Source organism: Rhinolophus hipposideros (assembly GCF_964194185.1).
Source record: "Rhinolophus hipposideros genome assembly, chromosome: 12".
Taxonomy (NCBI): Eukaryota; Metazoa; Chordata; class Mammalia; order Chiroptera; family Rhinolophidae; genus Rhinolophus; species Rhinolophus hipposideros.
In genome coordinates this window covers 55,925,562-55,944,535 of record NC_138058.1, presented here as the reverse complement: position 1 = coordinate 55,944,535, position 18,974 = coordinate 55,925,562, and the positions used below count along the sequence as shown (strand labels likewise).

Below are 18,974 nucleotides of genomic sequence, written 5' to 3'. Positions count from 1 at the left end.
CCTTAATTATGTTATTATCTTTTCTGAAGATAATTATTTCTTTGAGAAATTTTAAGCATTCATACTTACCACAAGTATTGAATGTCATTAAGCTATGTGTTGTGGGAAAAACTAAAACAAGTAAGACAACAGCCCTTGACATCCAGCTGATAGTTTAGGGATTATAAAACATGCTCATAATTAACTGCAATTATATGTATAAGTGAGAGGCAGTATTATTGTAAGTGTTTAAAATTATGAAATCTGGAAACAGAATATTCGAGTTCCAAATCCTGGCTTCTCTACTTGCTATGTAACTCTGACTCTAAACAGTTAACTTTTCCTTTGTGTGTTTCTAGTTCCTTATCTCTTTTTGTTTTCTTTAAGTGGATAGAGTAACCCTCAGTGAGAGGTCGGGAGATTTAGATGTGGTGAAACGAGGTCTGACAATTAAGTTCTTGAACTAGTTGCAGTGATGTTGCTAACCTCTTTTGATGTCAGAGGGATTATTCATTATGAATTTGTACCAACTAGACAAACACTTAACCAATTTTACTGTTTGGAAGTGCTGAAAAGGCTGCGTGAAAAAGTTAGACGACCTGAACTTTTCACCAACAATTCATGGCTCTTACATCACGACAGTGCACCAGCTCACAGGGCACTGTCTGTGAGGGAGTTTTTAGCCAGTAAACAAATAACTGTATTGAAACACCCTCCCTACTCACCTGATCTGGCCCCCAGTGACTTCTCTCTTTACCTAAAGATAAAGGAAATATTAAAAGGAAGACATTTTTATGACATTCAGGACATCAAGTGTAATATGACAATAGCTCTGATGGCCATTCCAGAAAATAGTTCCAAAATTGCTTTGAAGGGTGGACTAGGCGCTGGCATTGATGCACAGCTTCCCAAGGGGAGGACTTCGAAGGTGACCATAGAGATATTCAGCAATGAGGTATGTAGCAGTTTTTCTAGGATGTGTTTGCAAACTTAATTGTCTGACCTTATATGTTTAACACTTTGACTAACACAAGATTAGTCAATTAAGTGTTAGTTGTTAATTAGATAATGGTTATTCTAGATAAATAAGAGCCATAAGTGGGTCTGGGGAATGTATGTTGTACAAATAGGCAGTCTTTTTAATCTGTGATTTTCAGTTTATTATTCTAGAAACTCTGTAGTCTGGTCTAACAGTGTTTGGCTTATAGTAGGCACATACGTAGATTGAGTGAGTGAATAAATGAATGTAAATGTCTTCTAGAGGTATTGGTTTGTGAATTGAAAGAATTATGCTGATCAAATTAATTTTCTGATTTCAGGTTTGAAAGATTAGAAGTCCTGGCTGTATTTGCCTCCACAGTCTTGGCACAGTTGGGTGCTCTCTTTATATTAAAAGAAAGGTACCTTTGTGTATGATATTACTGTCATTCTAAATTCCACCTGTGCCACCTTTGGGAACATAAAGAATCCAGTGAGAGACACCCATCTGGTTTGAAGGGTATTAAAATGAGCAGTGATAGAGTTTTAATGGTATAATTTATTTATGTCTCAGACTTTTCTCCCTTGTTGAGGCTACTAAATCCAATCGTAGATAGGTGTGAAGGAAAGAAAGAGATTCAGTCAGATATGTTGTAATGCTTACTTAGTACAACCCCATTGAAACAGGTTTGGTAGAGGAAGATTGACATTACATATTGGGGTAATTTGTGAGTCTCATTGCCTCATTACTGCTACTAATTAGCAGTTGGTTATCATATTTTTAAATGTTGTGAATTTACTGAGTTAAAGCTTTAATAAAGCTTCTTAATAAAGCTTTTTGATTTTATAATTTATAGGACTTAACATAATACATTATTTATTTCTTTCAGTGCAGAACGCTTTTTGGAGCAGCCTGAGATACACACGTAAGATTTTGCTTTTGGCATAATACATAATTTGCTATTGAGTTTAATTCCCAAGTTAATTGGTATTTTATAAATAACGATTACTTTGGCCGATATCAGAGTTCAGAGTGTGGCAGTATACATTTCACTGATATTTCACAAAATCCCCAAATCTCAAGACCCCCCCCTCTCTCCACCCTTAACTGTTCCCAAGCCCTTATACTACAGAGGAAGACCTCTCTATCCTGGCTTCAGGTCCCTCATTGTTTTCCAGATCCAGGTCAACTCACTCAGCCAGCCTCATCTGGTCTTCTATAATTTAAAATTTGATTTTCAGAATCTTTTAGTAGCACTTATGGACAAGATGAATTGTTATTGTCTACCACATAGTTGCGAACTATATGGACTTGAGCTGTTTTGGACCAGCTTAATTTAGGGCAGTCTCACCTGTGCTGTGTACTGTAAACCAAATACCATTGGCATTCATACAAATTTATAACAGCAGTTACCTGTAAGAAGATAGTGTTAATGCTAAGAGTCTTTTTTTTGTCCTGTATAAGATGGAGCAACAATAGACAGGACACAGATTATAAGACTAGAAACCAAGTTCAGATTCTGGCCTTGCTAATACCAAACCATAGAAGCAGACTACTCTGCCTTCCCATCTTTTAGTTTTTTTACATGCTGAAATTACATATTGCTTTTACCAAGAAAAAAATAATGGTGAATATTATTATTTTTTTTTTAGGGGAAGATTGTTAGTTGGTACCTTTGTGGCTCTCTCTTTCAACCTGTTTACAATGCTTTCTGTTCGAAATAAACCTTTTGCTTATGTCTCTGAAGGTATGTTTTTTATTTCTCATTAATAAAATTTTCAATTAATCTCTCATAAAAATAAGTTTTATTTCTTTCGTTGTCTGATAAATCACCGAGAAAGCATACTCTGAAGAGAAAAGAGAACTACCCCAAAAGTTCTTGAGTCTTCTATAATCAGAGAATTATAAAACCAAATAACATTACTTAAAAACAGGTAAGACTGACATATTAGTTTAAATGTGATGAAAAATCACTTTTTTTTTTTTTTGAAAAATTACATTTTCCAAGTAACATGAATGAGATTTTAGATGTATAACCTACCTACAAAAAGTCTATTGCAAGCATTTTAGGAGCATCACGATACTTAGAATAGTTGATAGGCTCATTGCAAATAATTGAATTCTGTTAACTAAATAAGTTCCCAGGAACTACTCTTTGGCAATTATGGGTGGGCATATATTTGAAAGTAGCAAAACTTCTTTTTCTTTTGAAGTAATTGTTTTATTTTCAAGTCTTTATAAATTCAGACTTTTTCTTTTTTTATTACTTCAGTGGTCTAAATTATTGGCGTTTTTCATTAATTTTACTGTTTTGGAATCCCACTAACCCCCAAATGGTTAACCACTGATGAAGAAGTGAGATAAAAAGAAAAATGGGCTGTGTGCACAGACCTACATTTTGAAGCAGAGATAGGTGAGGGTCTTTTTAGGTCTCATTGACTTGAACAGCAGTACAATTAAAAGAAGAAAGCTTTCTGACATGCCTATTCAAGTTTAAATAACTTGGTGAGTGTTGTGAAGTATGAGTTGTGTTTACGTGAAAGAGCTTAAGAATTTACTGTGTGAACTCGAAAATTAAGTATTTGTGATGACCAGAATTATTTTGAAAAAACTATAAATTATTAAAGTAGTATGTTGGCAACTCCAGAAATTTTAAAAAGATGCAAAGGTTTAGAAACAATATCTCTGTAAAGATCAGGATACAAGAAGAAAATACTGATAATCTCACAATCCAGAGATAACATCTGTAAACCTTTCTGTGTTACCCCTTTCAATTTTATATGCAGTTATGTATATCCTTACATACTTAGTACAGTTTTCTGTATTTTTTTTCAATCAATACTATGTCTTGAGTATTGGCTCATTAAATACTCTGAAAAAAATGTTTTTTGACTGTTTGCATAATATTGTCACATGAACATTTTTAAACATTAGTCTATTTTTACACATTTCCAACTTTTCCTTTTACGAATAATGCTCTAATCAGCTGCTTTCTATTTCATGTGTGCATTTCTCATTCTTCTCTAGGATACATTCCCAGAGAATAAATTATAAATGGGTTAAATATACAATATTTTTAATGGCTTTGATATATATTGCCAAATTTATTTTCAGAAAGGTTACCTAGTTTGTTTTTCATCAGCTGGAAATGAAAGTTCCCCAAAACATCAAGATTTGTGACATCAGTTGAAATTTGAGTAGAAAGTAATATTGAGAGCTTGTGGTCTGCTGGCATTGTGCTAAATGATTTACATAAAATAATCCACTTAAGTTCTTCCTGTAACCATACAAGGTAAATAATTTTATTATCCCCATTTTACACTGAAGCACTAAGAGATCAATTCACTTGCCCCGGGCCACACATCTAGTTAAGGGCAGAGGTGGAATTTGAAGCCAGGTATTCTGGCATCAGAAGCTGCTCTTAACTGTTCTATTATGCTGCTTTTATGTAAGACGTGCTAGTCTTATTTATGTCATAATACACATAAAAAAATGAATGGATGAAGTAGCACCCTGGGATAAATAATAGAGGATGCTTCAGCCTGGAGGCCACTTGTCCAGGGACAGTAACTGACAGGTGTCTTTGGATGTAGCCAGGTCTCTACCTGGCCTTTGAGTGCTGCAGGAATTAATAATTGGTATACCTATAACCCATTCTCAGCATACTGGTTAGGAAACTCTGCTTTACAGTAGGAAGGGCCTTTAAAACGTCAAATTAACGTAACAATGACATAAGTTCACTAATTCCTCAGGTCAACTGTATATTGTAGTTGCTTTTGATTTAGTATCTTGAAGGCTTAAAAGAAGAAACAGTTCTGTAATTAAGAAGTAATGTGTCCTTTTGTAATGTATGGATCATTACCAAACTTATTTTTAAAATTAAAGAAATCAAATATTTCTGATATTTTATTCTTCTGTGTAGATAATATAAGTATTTTCTCCTTAAAGCTGCTAGTACGAGTTGGCTTCAAGAGCATGTTGCAGATCTTAGCCGGAGGTAAGATGTTACGAGATTTCATAATATATAGGATTGTTTTTTCTTTTAAGGTGCAGAGATCTACAGCCTGCAGTGCCTTTCTGTTTTTAACTTTTATTTATTTTTAAGTCTGTTTTTCCAGGACCCGTCAGCTCCAAGTCAAGTAGTTATTTCAATTGTCAAGTAGTTGTTTCAGTCTAGTTGTGGAGTGTGTAGCTCACAGTGGCCCATGTGGGGATTTAACCGGCAACCTTGTTGTTAAGAGCACCGTGCTCTAACCAATTGGGCTGACTGGCCACCCCAAAATATGAGACTTTTTAAGGATGCACAAGGAATGCATCGATCATGGGAACTTCCGTGATTAATTGCTGAGGTTAATACATGAGTCTCAAAGATAAGATTCTTCCTTCACTTTTTAATTGATAATACAAAAGAGACTTTTATGAGTGAGAGATCTTTGATCCCAAATCCTTTTTGCTTTCTTTATAAGACAAATGATATTAAAATACAAGTCATTTACAAGATTTTCATCAGTATTACATGAGTTCTGCTAATGAATACTCTTTTTGTTTGTTTTTCTCATAGCTTGTGTGGAATTATTCCAGGACTTAGCAGTATCTTCCTTCCCCGAATGAATCCATTTGTTTTGATTGATCTTGCTGGAGCATTTGCTCTTTGTATTACATACATGCTAATTGAAATTAAGTAAGTATTTTTTATTTTTGTGAAGTGTGTTTCCAATCCTGGGGCCTGATTTTTAAGGGCATTGACAGGAGGATAGGGTTAAGCTTATAGCATGTTTGCTTTTGACCTGTGTAACTTTGGCCATGTTTTGTCCTCAAGTGTCTTCATCTGAAAAAGAAAGGGTTGTATTCAATAAATATTTTTCACCACAATCAATAATGCCGAATTAATTCCCTACTGCTTACCTGATGAGTGAAACTGAGAAGAGGACAGTAAAAGAGAAATAAGCAACAGCTTGCTATCACTGACAGAGAACAGAAGAGGAAGTAGGTGTGAAGTAATTTTTAAAAAGCAAGCCTTTTAGGAAATAGACTTTACAGCTGCTACAAGCTTAACACTTATGGTATATGATTCTTTGACTCCCTACCCTTTAAATGTTCATGTATACTAGATTTTGTCCTTAATATTCTTTTTCCAGGGAGATCACATACAATTATTCATTTTTATTTACTACCTCTGTGTTTCCCAAACCTTTATTTCTAGCCCAGATCTATATTGAATTCCAACAGGTATTATCTAACTTTTATCCATGCCTGCCTCAACAGAACCTATTTTCCCCTATCTCCAAAATTGTTTTTTGTTGTATATCTTGTCTCAGTGAATGCTACTACCATCTATTCCATTGCATTCTTTTAAAAAATTGTGTTAAAACATACATAACATTAAATTTACCATTTTAACTATGTTTAAGCATACAGTTCAATGGCATTAAGTACATTCACAATGTTGTACAACCATCACCTTTATTCAACTTCAGAACTTTTTCATCTTCCCTAAATAAAACTCTGTACCCATTTAACAGTAAGTTTAATGGGTACAACACAAAGTTGTTTCCACCTTTTGTCTATTGTGAATAGTGCTGCTATGAACATGGGTGTACAAATATCTGTTAGAGTCTCTGTTTTCAATTCTTGTTGCTATGTGCCCAGAAGTAGAATTGCTGGATCATATGATAGATAATTCAATTTTTGACTTAAACTCAAAAATTTAAACATTCTTAAATACCTACTTCTCCTCCCTCCTCCCCCCACCACCTCTTCCAAGCCAATTCTAATTGGTCACCTAGTCTTGTGGGTTTTTTGTGTTTTTTTTAGTTTAGTCACCATGCTATACATGCCCAGAATTAATGTGCCTTATAACTGGAAGTTTGAACTTTTGCACCTTTACCCATTTCCCCGCCTTCCCCCCCTCCCTGTATCAGACAACCACCAATCTGTTCTCTATTTGTTATGAGTTTAATTTTTTAAGATTCCATATATAAGTGAGATCATACAGTATTTATCTTTCTCTGACTTCTTTCACTTAGCATAATGCCCTCAGGATTCATCCATGTTGTCTCAAATGGCAGGGGCAGGATTTCCTTCTTTTCTTTTTTTTTCCAAATTTTCAATGTAGTTGTGGAGGGCGCAGCACACAGTGGCCCGCCCATGTGGGGATAGAACCGGCAACACCTGGTGTTATGAGCATCAAGCTCTAACCAACTGAGCTAACTGGCTACCCCCTTCTTCTTTTTTTATGGCTGAATATTCCTGTGTGTGTGTGTATGAGTGTGCATGTATACACGTGTACACATACATGCCAAATTTTCTTTATTCTTTCATCTGTCAGTGAACACTTAAGTTGTTTCCATGTTTTGGCTATTGTAAACAATAGTCTTGTCGCCTACCCTTGTTTAATTTTTCTTTTTAATATTTATTTATCTGTTCCTTTTTTCCCATTCCCAGTGCTGCTAGCCAAATTGAAGCTTTTATTATCATTTACTTGGCTGAATTAGAATAGTCTTCTAGTCACACATCTCTAGTTATACTCTATTTTGCTGCTGATGTAACCATTCAAAATTGCAAGTCTGCACATAATATTTTCCTGTTTCAAAATCCTCCTTTTTGCATATTTAAAAAAATTGCAAGTTGTTAGCACAATAAAACCCCTATTAACCTTGCTAGCCATCCATTAACTGTTTTTAGTTTCATTGCTGCATCAGGATTTTCATGTCCTTGAACATGCTGCTTTCACTGTCTGCAATGTCTTCCATCACCTCGCTCCTCTGACTGGTCAGCTCAAATGTCACTTCTTTTTATATGTGGCCTTTCTGGATTGTCTCTACCCCAGTAGGCTTGTCATTCACTCACTTTGCGCATCCATGATACCCTGTAGGCCTTTTCCTTTGCACCCAAAGTGCTTTATTATGTTTTCCACAGTGTATCTCTTGTTATTTTAAAAGCATGAATTGTGTCTTAACTCATGTTTCTATTCCCAACAAATGGGGAAAAGTTAAAATGTGTGCTTGTAACCGTTGCATTCTGTTCTGTCTTGTTAATAGAACAGTCTGAACTACTGTTGAGATGGTGCACTTCAGTCACAATATTACTATAACAAATTTCTGGAGGATCTCACCTTGTGAAATTCCTGGGGAATTTTGAAAAAATTTAACAGTAATTATTGCAAAGTTATTAGTTATAGAAAAATTGATAGAATCACTGATGAAGTCCATTAGTGTCTCTGTATCAGAAATTACTAGTTGAAGGTTTTTTTATTTGTCACAACAAATGAATATATATGAAATCTTTCTATATATATTTTTTCTATATATATCAAGTAGACTGAAAATATATAGTGAGGAAATGCTCACTTTTTTTTCTTTCATCATCTCTCTTCACACTGATAGACATATTTACTAGTTATTTTCCACTAAACTTTGGTGAGAAAGGATTCTGAAAGCTTTTTGTTTTCCTTTAAGATGCTCCCATTGCCAGTAGTGGCCAATTGTGATAAAACAGTTCTTTTGCTTTAGGTAATTAACAGTAGGTAGATTTAATTGTAAGGAGCTGAGGGAGGCATTCATTTAAAATTTAGAATTTTTTTTCCTTTTAGTAATTATTTTGCTGTAGACACTGCCTCTGCCATAGCCATTGCTCTGATGACGTTTGGCACCATGTATCCCATGAGTGTGTACAGTGGGAAAGTATTACTCCAGGTAAGGATCTTCTTTCAGTGTACATGCTTAATATTAGCTGTGTTCTTTGAACCGATTATAAAATTGTGTGTGTTCTTCTACCAGACTGCAAAACTTTTAGCTATTGGAGGGCCATATTAGAAATGAAACCAAACAATAATCCCTGAAATTTGTGTACTGAGTACAGATGAAATTATATGCCCATAAATCAGACACAAATTATATGCCCATAAATTAGACACACAATATGAGACAAAAATCATAAATGTTTTTTGCCTCTAATGTTTCAAGTGAAAAACGTTACTTTAAAAAAATATTTAAGATAACACATTTTCCCCCAGTAAATGTGCTTTGGCTATTGTATAATCTGATTATGATTGGGGTTTTTTCTTGTCATTGGATCAGTGACACTTTTAAATTTCAAACTTAAAATTAAAAATGACAAATTATTATTTATTGAAGCAATGGAAACACCTATAGACAAGCACCTGAATCGAGAGGTAGTTTCCCAGGGCTGGGTGTGTCTGTAAGAACTGCTTTTCCTTCTGTCTTTCCCTCATGCCTTTTCTTAAGCTTATGGGTGGTATATCCATTTTCAGGAGCAGTAATAACAATAAGATAATAGTTGTATAGTGCTTTGCCCTATATAAAATGTTAATTTCTTAAATATGTTTTGTTGCTTGGTTGATTCTTTAAAGCTTAATTGGTTCTAGAGATAGCAGCTTCTTTGTGAGATAAAAACTGAACAAGATCTGATTCCTAATGTTGTCCCGCTAGGGGAGCCCAGTGAATCTTCTCTTCCCTAAATCATGACACGGCACATGTCAAACAAAGCGAAAGTTGGTATGAAACCCAATGTTTTAAAATTTCAGGAGCACTGTTGCAAAAACCTTTTATTATCTCCTTAGCTTCATATTTTATTTTATTTTACTTTTTCCTCAGACAACACCACCCCATGTTATTGGTCAGCTGGACAAACTTATCAGAGAGGTAAGATGGAATAGTAAATAAAATTATTTTAATTTATAACTAGAAAATGAAAAAGTAGATACAAATAATACTTTATTCAACCCTATCTGGAATTTTATTTTAGGGGACTTTGTATTCTTAATACATTAGGAGACATAGCATAACGACAAAAGTAGAAACATTTGAGGAATTGCTTGGCCTGGAAGCCCAGTTCACTTAAAATAAATATGGATGGTAATCATCTAAAGAACACCCGATTACCCATATAGATGTGATTTTTATGATTCTGTATTCAAACCTAGGGTTTTGATTAAGTCAAGGCCCACTTTTACATGTCGATTTCTTCACCACCTAACATCTTGATCTGTGGGTTTAGATTTTGTGTTGTTGTAAATTTCTACTTGTTACCTGATGAAGGAGTAAGATAATTGAATTATTTGGATGTTGAGAGTATTTTAAAGTCTTGGTTGTCAGTATCACAAAGGCCACTTTTACCAATATAGGTGGCTATTTGTCTCAGCTAGTGGAGCAAGTGCCATTGTACCAATGGGCCACAAACTATCTATTTGGGCTTGGAATTTCATGTTGGCCCACATCCAAGTAACATCTTTTCTTGTGCAGAAATGTGTTACTAGAAATATGTCTCCTCATTTCAGAGGAAGAAATTATTGAGAAGAAAAAAAAATCTGATACCACAAGTGTTGGATATAAATATATACTATATTGATAAAATGAAAAGAACCATGCACTGTTGAACAAGGTGGCAGTGTGGGGAGAGGAGGTGTAAAGACCTGGTTTTAGAAGGATTGGTGCAGAGAAGAAACCAGGAAAAGTAAGGCCCTGGCTCAGTACTGAACAGGCAGAAATGGTATTTTGAGTGAGTGGTCTGAGACTTCTCTTGGCTAATGAGTATCCTCATACAGGTTTTGGGCATGTCATTTCTAGGCTCAGAGCAAGTCCATAGTGTGGTTGAACTGTGTGGGGTATGTCAAATGCAAACAATCCTATTTCAATGTTTTTGATCAGGTATCTACCTTGGATGGAGTTTTGGAAGTCCGAAATGAGCATTTTTGGACCCTAGGTTTTGGCTCATTGGTATGTTTTCTACATGTTACTTTAGTTATAATTTAAAGCATAGTTTATAATTTTCAAAACTGAAAAAAATACTTCTTTAAAATTTTTATGAAGTCTTTGATTCCCATTTCTGCTGAATAGAGTCTAAAATGTTAAGTGGAATTGGTAATCTAATTGAGATTGTTTTTCTTTTCTTTCAAACCAAATGATCTTAATATTGAACTGTCCAGATAAGACAAATTCATAGTCACACATTTCTAAATATGAAAATGTTGCAAAAGAAAAAAGTACGGTTATTTTCTTTTTAATTGCAGTTCTAATTTTGGAGATTTTGCTGAATATGTTAAAGAGATAATAACACAGCTTACTTCAGCATAAAATTCCATGTTTCCTAATCCAATTTGGACCTCCTTACCAGAGAGACTTTATTATATATAACATGGATTCATTCCTGTATCAGGAATGATGAGTAAAATACAGAAAAGTACCTAGAAAAAAATTAAATCACCATAATCCTATCATGTAGAGAAAACTTCCATTGATATTTTGGTTTTTATACTTACATATTTACTCTCTTTAGAAAATGAGATCATACTGTTTTATAATTGCTATTCATACAACATACCATGAACAGTTTTTCATGTTACTAAATATTACTCTTCTAATTTTTAAAACAACAAATAAGATTTGATTTTTCTAACGTAACACAAATTCCAGAAGTAGACAGATTAGGACTGGTCCAACAGCTCAATCATATCATCCTTTTTGCCGTCGTCAGTTTGGATTTATGCTCTTTGGGTGGAAAATGGCTGTCTCATCTCAATCTTCCCCTCTCTAGTCATTCAGGATATCTAAAACTCATTCTCTAGTAAATTCTTCAGGAAGAATCCTTGGGAACATCATTCCCTAAATTATTGAATACTGAAAACAGTTGTGGACATTATACTTGAAAATTGTTTTGGCTGGATATAAATTCCTGAGCACATATTTTTGTTTCTTTGTTTCTTAAATATATTACTCTATTTACCTCTGGCATAAGGCATTGCTGAAATAAAGCCTGATGACACATAATCTGGTTTTGTTTTCCCCCCTTTATATGTGACTTGATCTTATGCCTGGATGCCCAAAAGTTTTATTTTTTTTAAAGTCTGTTAATTTTACTAGAATGTCTTGATGTTCGTCAGTTTGAGTCAATTGCAGGCATGCATATACTCTTTCAGTAATATTATTTCAAAAACAATTTTTTTTTAATTTTCAGGAAAGCTTGAATTATAGTTCTTAATAGTTATTCTGTTCTCTTGCTTTGATTATCTTCTTTGGGAACTTCTATTATAATCATGTTGGATCTTTGCCTTTTTTTCACATTTGTTATTTTCTTTCAATTCCTTGTTCTCTGCATTTCTTTTTGATTTTTAAAACTTTCCTTTTCACCTTTTATCTCTATTACAGTATACTTGTATATTTATTTGTTTTTGTATTCTTTCTAGTTTAGTCTTCATTTCTGAAGTAGTTTTTTCCTTATTTTTCTATCACCTCATTTCTGAGGTTTTCTGATTTTGATATATATTATTCTTGTTTCTTGTCTTTTGGCTTGTTTTGAAAAAGTGGGATATAGTTCTCATCAGTTTTGTAGGTAAATCTTTCTGGTGATTTTTAATGTGTTCTGTATTCCCTTTTTTTCTTATAATAACTTCGTATGGGATTTGGATTCAGTCCTTTTCTCTTGCTCCTTTTTATGTGAAATTAGTTTTCCTAAACTTGAAAATAAGGAGTGGTTTAGGGCAGTGTGTCAATTCATGGCTCTAGAGTTAGTTCCCTCAGGTGATGAGTCTGTGAAGTGAAAGTTTTTCTCTCTCCTGGCTCTTTTCCTCTCCCATTTGTATCTGAACCTTCCTTGTCCTTTGTCTCTACTCTGCTTTGGGGTTTTTAGGTCAGTCAGATGCCCTATTGCCTCTTCCTCCACAGGTGCTGATATCTTGCAGGTCTTATGGCTTGTATTTGAGGTGTCCTAGGAGTACCATGTTAGCTAGTTTTTCTTATATGTTGTTCATAAGTTGTTGGGTTTGCTGTCTTAGTTTGTTTTTATGGAGATATTTGGAGCATTTCAAAAAAGTGCCATCACTGCTGCTTCTTCCAAGAACCTCAACATCATTTTTAATGGCTGCAGAGTTTTCCATTATATGAATATGCCATAATTTATGTAATTATTCCTTTATTGGACAAGTTGTTTTCCATTTTTCTTACATAAACAGGGCTGAGATGAATATTTTTGTGAAATAATCTTTGCATGTACTCTTGATTATTCCTTAAGATTAACTTTTAGAAGGTGTTTTCGTGAGTCAAAGGATAGCCCAGTTTTTATGGGTTTTGATGCCAATTGCCAAATCACTTTCCAAAAATGGTCATACCGATTTATATTCCCCCAGTAAGATAGTTCATTTTTAATCATTCTTTTAATTCAGTAAGTTAGGTGTTTATTTAGCTTGGTGACTTTTAACCACAAAGAATACAATCATCTCAGCTAACAACCAGCTAAAAACCACACCGATGTAGTACCTAAGTTGAAGGAGATTAATAAAACAAGATTTTGAACTGCCAAAAATAGTTGTCACAAAGCCATAGATTATTGCAAGTACCATAATCGTAGCAGACTCTGTTCAAGCTCATACTCAGAAATAGTTTTCACTTACTTTAATTACTTTGATTTCCAAATCAGACTGAAAGAGGATACAGTATCTTTTATAGTTTTGTCTAGTGACACCTGTGAGATGGTAGTGGCAAACAAAAGACATTAAAGACGGCTTGATTTGTAGGCATTGCTTGACTTTCCTAAAAGTAATAAACTAGAAGTCAAATTCAAGCAATATAGATATTGTCATGATTGACAATAACTCTTATTATTGCTCAAGTCCTAGTTTCAGACACATTGTCACTAAACCAACTGGCCAATTTATGTGCAGTTTATGCTTTGTTATAAGTTTTTCTTTTTTGAAAATCTGAGTTTATCTAGAAGTCAAGATGGAATATCTGTTGGATATTTTGTTTATTAGATATGTATTTTAAGTTTTTAGTATACAAATAGTACCCAATTGGTTGAAAAATTAGACATTACAAATAAGTAAAAAAGAAGAGAATAAAAATCCTTAATAATTCTATCATCTACAGAGAAGAGCTATCATTCTTGATATTTTTCTGTATGTGTTTCAATCAAAATAGGATCATTGTTGTACCTCCTATTTTCTTATCTATTAATACTTTAAAAAGCATAATATATAAAAAACGTCTTTTCAAGTTAATAAACATACTTCTAACCTTCATTATAATGCCTAGTAACCTAGGCTGGGAACCTTGAGATCATCTTTGATGAGTTCATCTCCCTCATCTCTTACATCTAGCTGGGTGTAAAGTCCTCCCACTTCATGGAATATCATGAGTCCATCTGTCCCTTTCTGATCTCACTATATTTGTTCTATCTCAGCCATCTTCATTTCTAACCTAGACCATTGCAATCATTTCCTACATAATTAACAATTATCCATACCTAGAATTTTTCTGAACTCTGATTATTTTATTGCTGTTTGATTGCTGCTATTAAAACATGATATTTAGAGCCCTCTGCTATCCTCTTTTTAATCTTATTACCTATTTAGCTTCCTTTCTTCCTTTCCCTCTCTCCCTCCCTCCCTTCCTCCTTTTCTCTTTCTCTCCCTCCCACTCTCTCTCCCTTCCCCTTCTTTCCTTCCTTCCTTTCTGCTCTCTTTAATTTTTTTCCACTCTTTGAAATATTTGTACTCCTTGAAACCTTTGCACATGATTGATATTGTTTAGTCTTGCCCAAACTTGCCCTGCATTTTCATTGGTATTCCTTCAGCTTGTCTTCACTTTTTGAAATTTCATTTAACCATCAGCCCTAGATCAAATGCCATTTTCCTTTGAAGTCTTCCTCAATTTGAATTAATACCTTTTCTGCCCTTCCATTGCATTTTTCATATACTTCATTTATATTCTGCTTTGTTTTAACATGCCTGTCTTCCTCCTACAGGCATTTCTCTTCTTTCTTTTTTATGTATTTTAAAAGGTCACGTTTTATTTAGAGTCACGAATCATTTCATTAACACTTTACCTTAACAATCACTACTAAGTAGTCTTTAAGGAATATCAAGGCATTAAACTTTCTCTTATTTTAAAGAAAATACCAAGTACTGTTAGAACAAACTCATAAATAAAATGTTCATTTCTAATGGAATTTTTAGTAGTTTAATTCTAAGCAGTCTCTTGTGATTTTGCCCCCTTTAGGCTGGATCAGTGCATGTAAGAATTCGACGAGATGCAAATGAACAAATGGTTCTTGCTCATGTGACCAACAGGCTGTACACTCTAGTGTCTACTCTGACTGTTCAAATTTTCAAGGATGATTGGATTAGGCCTGCCTTACTATCTGGGCCTGTTGCACCCAATGTCTTAAATTTTTCAGATCATCACGTAATCCCAATGCCTCCTTTAAAGGGTACTGATGAGTTGAACCCTGTCACATCGACTCCTGCTAAACCTAGTAGTCCACCTCCAGAATTTTCGTTTAACACCCCCGGAAAAAATGTGACCCCAGTTATTCTCAACACACAAATGAGACCTTATGGTTTGGGTCTTAATCATGGACACATACCTTACAGCAGCATGCTTACTCCAGGACTTGCAGTTCCAGGGATTGGAGCAACCCCAGGATTCAGGACTAACTTTACAAATCTACCAAGTAGATATGGAACTAACAATAGGATCGGACAACCAAGACCATGACGTACTGTAACTTAATTTATTTGCATGGGGAATATTGGCTCCTTTACTTCCAATTTATTTAGTAATCCAATTTTGCATTGACTTTTCAATCATTTACTCTAAACGTTAGAGAATAGTAGGCTAGTTCACATGACATGAAACCAATGAAACTTTATTTTTGTGAAATGTGTTTAGGACAGTGTGAACCTTCTAAATGCTATTGGCTTTAAATAGGCTTCCTTTAGAAAGCATGTTTCTCTAAATTTGAATTTTGCTATCTTTGATTTTGTAGCTGACTGCAGTGTGATATGAGGTTATCTTTACAGGAGAACCACTTGATGAAATGGATCTATCACATTATGTAAAATATAATATTTCAGTGAAATTTATAAACCTGCTTCTTGAATAATGAAACACATTTTAGGAAAGGAAAAAATATCCATTCTAAAAATAAAAGTCTTTTTTATAGCTTTTCTAAACTTAATTGTTACATTTCTCTTTGAGGGCCTCCTGAAATATATCTTGCAAAGTAAAAGCAAAAATTTTTATCAGAAATTTTGGAACATTCTACGTAGCATAATTTAAAATTTTTAATTATCAGTTTTTTAATAATTTTTCTCATTTAAAAATTTCAGTACATTTGTAAATAATCCATAGTTCTCAAAGTGTTTTATTCTGGTGAAATGAATACCAAATCCTTTGGTGATGTGCAATAAAGTTATCCCAGTTTTCTCTCTTATATTTAATCAAATACTGACATCATGATGGAATTTATCAAAGTGACCAAAAAATGTCTCTTTTTCATTGGTTAGCTTTCAGTTACTCATTTCATTAACGAAACATATCAAATACATTATCAAAATATACGGAATTCCATATATAATATATGATTTGATATATTTTCAAAGTTACATAATCATTATATACATTATGTAATTTTACCAAAACATAATGGACCTTAGATTATAAAGTACAGTAATTTTAGATCTGTTACAGGCAGTTTCTAACTTATTCTGTTTTGTTTTGTCAAATATAGTGAGTTGTTAACTGTGATTATGAAAATTATATAGATTATTTTTTTATTTTTCAAATGCAAATGTAAAGGACTTTCCAACATGGCCAGTATTACTTATAAAAAGTATAATAAGCAGCAGTCACAAATTACCTATGAAGTTGTTTTCATTTTACCATGAGTTTTATGATTAGTGTTTTCAAAAGGGATTTTAAGAGTGGATTCAGCTTTTCTGGAATCTAGTGGAGATTTGTGAGTTTTCCAGCCATCAGCCAGTTATCTAGAGAAGATTTTTATATTTGTGGAATTTGCAACACTTTCTTCAATCAACTCATCCTCTTTTAAATATGAACAACACTTCCCAATCCTATTTCTTCACAGTGGAATAACAAACATCTAAGAAGCCATCTCTTATCAAGGAGAATCGTAGTCATCCTGTGATAATAAGTGACCGTGTCCCAAATTACTTGTCCTTGGTGAAGAGTTGTTCATTATCTTGACATCTGCAACGCTGGTCAGACATTTGAGCTGCTAGAAAAATAGAGCCCACACTACCTTGACTGCCTGGGAAAATGAAACTTTGTAAAATGTTATTAGGCAACCTGTTCCTTTCCTTTGTCTTATGTTCTCCAGTATTTGTATATCTACTGTTACAGGGTAATTTTTCCTCCATTTATCTATTCTAAGTGTGAATTTGGGTCATGCATGAAATCTGAAGAACTGTCAGGTACTGAGTGATGATTAAAAAGTCTGTGCCACCACCCTATGCATGTCTTCTCCATCCTCGTGGGATTTGTAAAGTGTCTAGGTACTGAACATAGTTCTGCATGAGGTGGAGTGCCTACTTCTTCAACACCCATTCACAAGCAGCACATGTGCAGTTGTCCCGCCAAAGGTGCTTTGATACCCATCTACACTATTGGACAAGTTACCTGTGGATTCTGAAGGAATTGGCTCTACATGTTGACATGCAGGAATGCCAACTGCTGCAGGTGACTTTGGTACATGCATCACATAGAGAAGTTGCATTAGCCAAGCTCTGGCCTGCTTCTGGAGATGAAAACAAATTTGACCAGCATAGGCCTATACGCAATAGACTTACTGGTAAATCTTGCCACGGAGTCACTTGAAGCTAGACAGAAAAGGAAATTCAAATTAAATACTTGACCTGTGGTTTGTGATTAAGAGCCAGCTTCATGGAGTGTGATTAACCCTGTATGAGAAATCACTATGTTATAATGAAAAAAGCAGTGGACTGGAAGACGAGATTTGGATTCCAATCCTGATGCTGCCAGTATGTAAGTAGTTTTGTAACCATGGGTAAGTCATTTAACTTCCCTGAGGTTTCTCATCTGTAAAGTTAGGGTAGGGAATGAATTAGTTGATCTGTAAACTATCAGGTCTAATATTTTATGACTAAATCTGTATAATATTTGCCCACTTGCTAAACAATACTGTGCCCAGAATTTCTTTCCAGTGACTACCTCAGTGTACAGGCAATATGTTAACCTTCATCAACACCCAAGCCATTAATTTGAGGTGCCATGAGAATGGAAGGTGAACTGCAGGCTAACCATTTAGGATTTTGTTTATATCAGACTTGCCTTGACTTAAATCTGTTTAAACAGATTTTTTTTAGACTTCTTTCTTTGTGGGGAAGGATTGTTTGGGGGATGTTGGAGAAAAAGATGAGGACAGGATGCCCTTAGCTTCCATAGGGTACAAAAGCATGGGATACATTTTTATTCCTTTCTTAATCTTTGAAGTCACAGTTGGAATTACATATATGTATCATCAACTGGAGAGGACCTGAATTTCAAGCCTCTGATTTAGCTCCTCATAAAACTGCCAATTTTTTGCTTGACTAAAGGATCTGATCTTTTGGGGGAGTCTGGTCTGCTTATATAAGGAAATGCTTCTTACATTCCAAATTGTTTGAATTAAACTGTTTGAATAAAGAACATACATGGAGTTTTCACTCTAATTTTAAGTAATTTTGGCTTGTTTCTTTATTCAGTAGCTATTGGTAATTAAATTATATCATTCAGGAAATATATGTTGAGAGTCTGGTACATGCTAGGCATAGAATATATAAATTTTTGTGACCTGTTATTCTTGAGGCCAAAGGGAACACAGGGATGAACAAGAAAGAGTCCCCTTCAAGTAGCTGATAACCCTAGTAGGAATGATGAGATATAGAACTATTGCACATGTCATCAGTAAACTCCTTCCCACTTCCTCTTCTTTGATCTTATTTCCCTGGCATCTTTCTCTTTTCCTTTTTCCCTGAATGATGAAACTAAGACAGTAGATGTCAATGGACGAGGCCAGCTAAGGAGTGATGGTGTTATACATCATCCTGGTATCAGTAAAGAAGACAAAGTTTAGAAGGGCGAGTTACGCAGACATCACTGACCAGGATAATTTTTAGGGTATAATAGATTGCCACATACTTTCAGACTCGCAGACAATATGAGCAAAGATTTTTCAATCACCAGGCTGAAAGTAATGGAGT

At 34.3% G+C, this 18,974-nt stretch overlaps 1 protein-coding gene across 5 annotated transcripts in view; it reads left to right on the top strand.

Annotated features, from left to right (window-relative positions):
• Positions 1-18,974, top strand: part of SLC30A6 (solute carrier family 30 member 6) — a 79,911-nt gene that overhangs the window by 15,497 nt on the left and 45,440 nt on the right. For 3 of the 5 annotated variants that reach the window (XR_013994688.1, XR_013994689.1, XR_013994690.1), the window contains exons 6-14: positions 1,299-1,379; positions 1,848-1,883; positions 2,611-2,705; positions 4,907-4,955; positions 5,520-5,639; positions 8,550-8,652; positions 9,574-9,621; positions 10,627-10,695; positions 14,971-17,757. Coding sequence is in view for 1 of the 5 variants with exons in the window: in XM_081069647.1 (XP_080925773.1) it covers positions 1,299-1,379; positions 1,848-1,883; positions 2,611-2,705; positions 4,907-4,955; positions 5,520-5,639; positions 8,550-8,652; positions 9,574-9,621; positions 10,627-10,695; positions 14,971-15,468 (1,099 nt within the window). In the remaining 4 variants the exon portion in view is untranslated. Of the gene's footprint in view, positions 1-1,298; positions 1,380-1,847; positions 1,884-2,610; positions 2,706-4,906; positions 4,956-5,519; positions 5,640-8,549; positions 8,653-9,573; positions 9,622-10,626; positions 10,696-14,970; positions 18,444-18,974 lie in introns of those variants that run through there. The other 2 variants (XM_081069647.1, XR_013994687.1) reach the window with 2 other exon arrangements.